The following is a 5,199-nucleotide window of genomic DNA, read 5'->3' on the forward strand; positions in this document are numbered from 1 at the left end:
GACTGGTCTAATGATGATTTACCAGGAACATTTAAATTATTCAAACAAAGATGTGAAATTTACTTCTCTGTGAAGAACATTAAATTGGAAAAACAGGTTGACCATATTTTATTGTTTACCGGTGATGAAGGAATTAAAGCATTTAACTCTTGGACATTAACCCCTGCTGAGGCAAAAGACCCCAAAGTAATATTTGATAAATTGAAATCACACATTGAGCCAAATGTCAATTTCAGGTTACAGAGGTTTTATCTACAACAATTTAGACAAGAAAACATAGAATCAGTTGATAGTTACATGACACGGTGTAAGCTACAGGCATTCAAGTGTAAGTTTGGAAAAGATGAGTTAAAAGAAAGACTAATTGAACAATTAATAATAGGAACAAAAATTAGTGAAGTCCAAAATGAGTTACTCAGCAAAGATGAAACACTGACGCTTGACCAGGCCATAAATACAGCACGAATACAAGAAGCATCGCGTACAAATATGAAATTGTTTCATGATGTACAACACCCACAACTAGATGTACAGGTAGTCAGGAGGGAACAGCCATGTAAATATTGTGGTAGAAAGCATAACCCAAATCAATGTCCGGCATATGGATCCACTTGTATGAATTGTGGTAAACGAAACCATTGGAAAACAGTGTGTAAGAGTAGGTATAAACCCCAATACGCAACCAGAAGCAGAGGAAGAAGTAGGGACAATTTTCGACGCAGATCACCATCCAGAAAGCGTTATGATGGCAGGCACAGTTCCAGATCACACACTCCACAAAAATCTGCAAACATTATATTGGCCGAAAATTCCCAAGATCTTACTGAAAGTTTTAACTCTATGAGTTTCGATTCGATCCAAGATGAACACTTGGACAAACGAGATGAAATATATGCGATAATTGATATTACGTTGGATGATAGACCAAAGATACCAGCAACACTAAAAGTTAAAGTTGACACTGGAGCACAAGGAAATATTCTTCCCCTACGCACGTTCAGACAAATGTATCTCAAAAAGCTAAGCCTGAAGGTTTTCCAAAGACTGGTATACTTAATGCAAGCAACACTGTTCTGAAATCATACACAGGGAATTTGATTACTCAGTATGGTAAGATAACAATACCATGCCGATACAATGATTACACAAGTCAAGCTGAATTTTTTGTCACAGACTCCGATGGTTCAGTAGTTTTAGGACTTCCGACATCACACTCATTGAGACTAATAACATTGCACTGTGAAGTCAAAGAAACACAACCAATTGCAGAAATTAGTACAGAACAAAAACTAATTAATTTGTATCCTGACAGATTCCAAGGAATAGGCAGGTTCAGAAGAGAATGTCACATCACTGTTGACTCGTCAGTTCTACCGGTCGTACATGCACCTAGACGATGTCCCATTCATCTAAGAGATGAAATTAAAGCAGAACTTGATGCAATGGAGAATATGCAGGTCATTGAAAAAATGACAGAACCTACAGATTGGGTTTCAAGTATTGTGTACAGCAGGAAGGCAAGTGGGAAGTTGAGAATATGCTTAGATCCAAAAGACTTGAATAAAGTAATAAAACGACCACATTACAAGACCCCAACACTGGAAGAGATAACTCACAAGTTTTCTGGAGCAAGAGTCTGTTCTAAGCTCGATGCAAGATATGAATATTGGTCAATTGTCTTAGATAATGATTCAAGCAAGTTGACAACATTTAACAGTCCATTTGGCAGATATAAATTTTTGAGACTTCCATTAGGCCTCAACCTGAGCCAAGATGTTTTTCAGCAAAACATGGACCAGATAATAGAACAATGCCCAGGTACAGTCAGTATCTCGGATGACATAGCTGTGGTAGGCAAGGACAATGAAGAGCATGACAAAAACCTTAGACATTTGATGCAGAAAGCAAGAGAACATGGTCTTGTCTTCAATCCAGGCAAGTGCGAGATCCGCACCAAAATAATTAAATTCTTTGGCCTTGTTTTCGATGAAGAAGTTGTGCATCCTGACCCGAACAAAGTAAAATACATAAAAGAAATACAGCAGCCTCAGGACCCCAACAAGAATATTTAGGAATAGCAACTTACATGAGCCCTTTTATTCCAAATTTGTCACAAAACACTGCTCCCTTGAGAGAATTAATCAAGAAAGATAGTGAATTTGTATGGTTAGAGTCTCACCAGGCAGCCTTTAACAAAATCAAAGACATAATATGCAAAGAAATTAACTCACTTACTTTGACCCTACTTGTGAAACTACATTACGAGTTGATGCTTCGTCAAAAGGATTAGGAGCAGTACTACAGAAAGACAAACCCATAGCTTTTGCATCCAAATCATTAACTGACACAGAACAACGATATGCCAACATTGAACGTAAGATGCTTGCAGTAGTGTATGGGTGTGAACGCTTCCATACTTACATATATGGTAAACGATTTATAGTTGAATCGGACCATAAGCCACTGGAGATGATACATCTCAAGAACTTGGCTGCAGCACCTCAACGCCTACAGAGATTATTCTTGCGGATTCAGCCATACGATATGAGAATCACATACAGACCTGGCAAAGATATGTTGATAGCAGACGGGCTTTCAAGATTGCCTAGCAGAGATGCTTCAATAATCGACCTGGATGTACAAGTGGGTTTAGTTCAATTTTCATCTCAGAAATTACAGAGCATACACGAAGAAACGTGCAAAGATGATGAGCTTCAGTTGCTGAAAGAAATTATTCTTGAAGGCTGGCCAGAAACACAGAGACAAATACCGTCTAATATGAAATCTTACTGGCCATTCCGAGATGAACTTGTCATTGATAATGGCATCATCCTGAAAGGTGACCGAGTAATAATACCCACAAGCATGCAGACAGAAATTCTAAACAAAATCCACGAGGCACATCAAGGTATCCAGAAGATGAAACTGCGAGCCAAAACATGTGTTTTCTGGAATGCTATAAACACAGATATCGACAAGATGGTAAAAAGCTGCCATCTGTGCCAAGAATTCCAAAAAAGCCAACCTGCAGAAACCCTGATGCAACATGAAGTACCGACCAGACCTTGGCAGGTACTTGGAAGTGACTTGTTCTACACGGAAGGACAGGAATTCCTTATAGTGTGTGATTATTATTCCAAATTTCCCATCATTCGACTTGTAAAAGGAATGGGAGGAACTCAAACTGTTATAAACATTCTAAAGGGAATATTCTCGGAACAAGGCATTCCTGAGAAGCTAGTCACTGAAAATGGACCACATTATTCATCATCTTCATTCAAACAGTTTGCCGAATCCTGAGGATTTGAACACGTTACATCCAGTCCCCACTATCCACAATCAAATGGATTTATAGAACGACAAATCCAGACTGTGAAACGTGTACTACAAAAAGCGAAAATCTCTAACAAAAGTCCTGAAATGGCTTTGTTGATAAATCCCTAATGATGTTTTTCATTCATCTGACAGAAACTGTCAATCAAAGGAAAACTCAAATAGCAACCTACAAAAACATGTTCACTTTGAGTTAAATCCACCAAATTCTCAGAAACAGAAACCAGTACTACACCAGATCGGGAAGACGTGAATTGACCCAAGCTTCTTGATGATTGAACTAATGACACAACTGTTAAACTTCACCTAGTTTCCATTTTAGTTAAGTTACCAATTGAACAGTTTACCTTTACAAGTGATTTGTGTTAATGTTATGTGATTTCTTACAAGCTGTAATACATATGTTTATTAGTAAATAATGAATGATTCTAGTGAAATCCCATACAGAGAATAAGACAATTGATCACACAGTAAATAGTATACAAAAAACAATTGAGCAAAACTTTTTCAAGTGACGATTGATTATTTAGTTAATGTTAAACTTTATAAAACAAGGGGGATGTAATATTATGGGTTTATTTGTATCTATGCATATGAAGTGCCTAGCACTACTTCAACATGTAGTTGAACGTAGGAACATGTAACCGCGTTTGAGCCATGACAGTTGGAAGTAAACGTTCAGTTGTGAACCTGGCTCCGTATTCATAAACATACTTAAGTCAAAGTATGATACTTACATACATACATTAAGTATGTCGATAAATATCATACATTGACTTAAGTACGTTTATGAATACGGAGCCAGGTTTTTATTTATCGTGTCAGTTATAACATATCAGCAGGGGTACAAAATATAACAATCAAGACAAATTTCGGTAAATGCAATACTATTTAAATGCATTTTCACTGATGTACAACACATTTATTCAGTTGAATTCCGTTGGCTCAAACCCCGTCGGTGCTCGAGAAAGTGTTCGATCAACATCGGATATTTCCGTAAGATCAGTTAGAAAGTAGAATTACTTACTTACTTAAGCCCCTTCGTGCTAAGAAGCACATAAAGGCCGTCCCACATTAGCGCAGCGCGTCGGCAGCAAAAAATAACTTCCAATGAATTACCATATACATACCCCCATAGCGCAGCGCGTCAACAGCGCGTTAACGTCGTGTTTTATTTCGATCGTCCCAAAAGCGATTTTTGCTGCTTGCTGCTCCGGCGCGCACAGAAACCCCCAGTTTATGATGTCATAATGTTGTAATATTTTAGGTCTGCCATCTTCGGCGCTTGATCTCTGATACCAATGACTGTGTGGAGGTTTGTTTATGGAGTTCTTCGTTGGTTATGATGTTGGGCCAGAAGATATTCAGAATCCTGCGAAGGCACCGATTTTGAAAGACCTCCAACTTCTGTCTGATGGTCTTGGTCATTTTCCAGGATTCTGCTCCATACAGTATAGTGCTTAACAGTGCTTTTAAAAAGGCGTATCATTGTCTTCAAACTAATCTTGCTTGCTTTCCAGATGTTTCGGAGTGATGCAAAGTGATGAAAGTAGAATTAGGTACATACTATTTTGAGAACTGCACACTTAAACATTTCATCAAGGTGTTATATAGCAAAATATCAGAGTGAAAGAATACTCCGATTGTGTGACACAGAAGCACTTGTCGGTATTAATTAAACGTGTGGTTGCTGAAGTGATGACAGCCGAGTACCTAGCGCCTGGTTTCATTGAAAACTGGTCTTGTAGACGTGTTCAAAGTAACGCTTCACGCCGAGGTCATTTTGTGCACTAATTGTTTGATTGGTATCACAGTTCATCTAACAGGTATCGTAACACTAGCTGTACTTGAAATATCATTACCGAT

The 5,199-nt window shown here is 38.2% G+C and overlaps 2 protein-coding genes across 2 annotated transcripts; both read left to right on the forward strand.

Annotated features, from left to right (window-relative positions):
* The first annotated feature begins 1,469 nt into the window (after nt 1-1,469).
* Nucleotides 1,470-2,072, forward strand: LOC121378065 (uncharacterized protein K02A2.6-like). The gene has a single exon (XM_041506165.1). The coding sequence runs from the start codon at nt 1,470-1,472 to the stop codon at nt 2,070-2,072; it is 603 nt and encodes a 200-aa protein (XP_041362099.1).
* A 307-nt stretch (nt 2,073-2,379) lies between these two features.
* LOC121378066 (uncharacterized protein K02A2.6-like) lies at nt 2,380-3,300 on the forward strand. Its single transcript, XM_041506166.1, has one exon. The coding sequence runs from the start codon at nt 2,380-2,382 to the stop codon at nt 3,298-3,300; it is 921 nt and encodes a 306-aa protein (XP_041362100.1).
* The last annotated feature ends 1,899 nt before the right edge of the window (nt 3,301-5,199 follow it).

This window comes from Gigantopelta aegis, chromosome 7 (genome assembly GCF_016097555.1).
Source record: "Gigantopelta aegis isolate Gae_Host chromosome 7, Gae_host_genome, whole genome shotgun sequence".
NCBI classification, from domain to species: domain Eukaryota; kingdom Metazoa; phylum Mollusca; class Gastropoda; order Neomphalida; family Peltospiridae; genus Gigantopelta; species Gigantopelta aegis.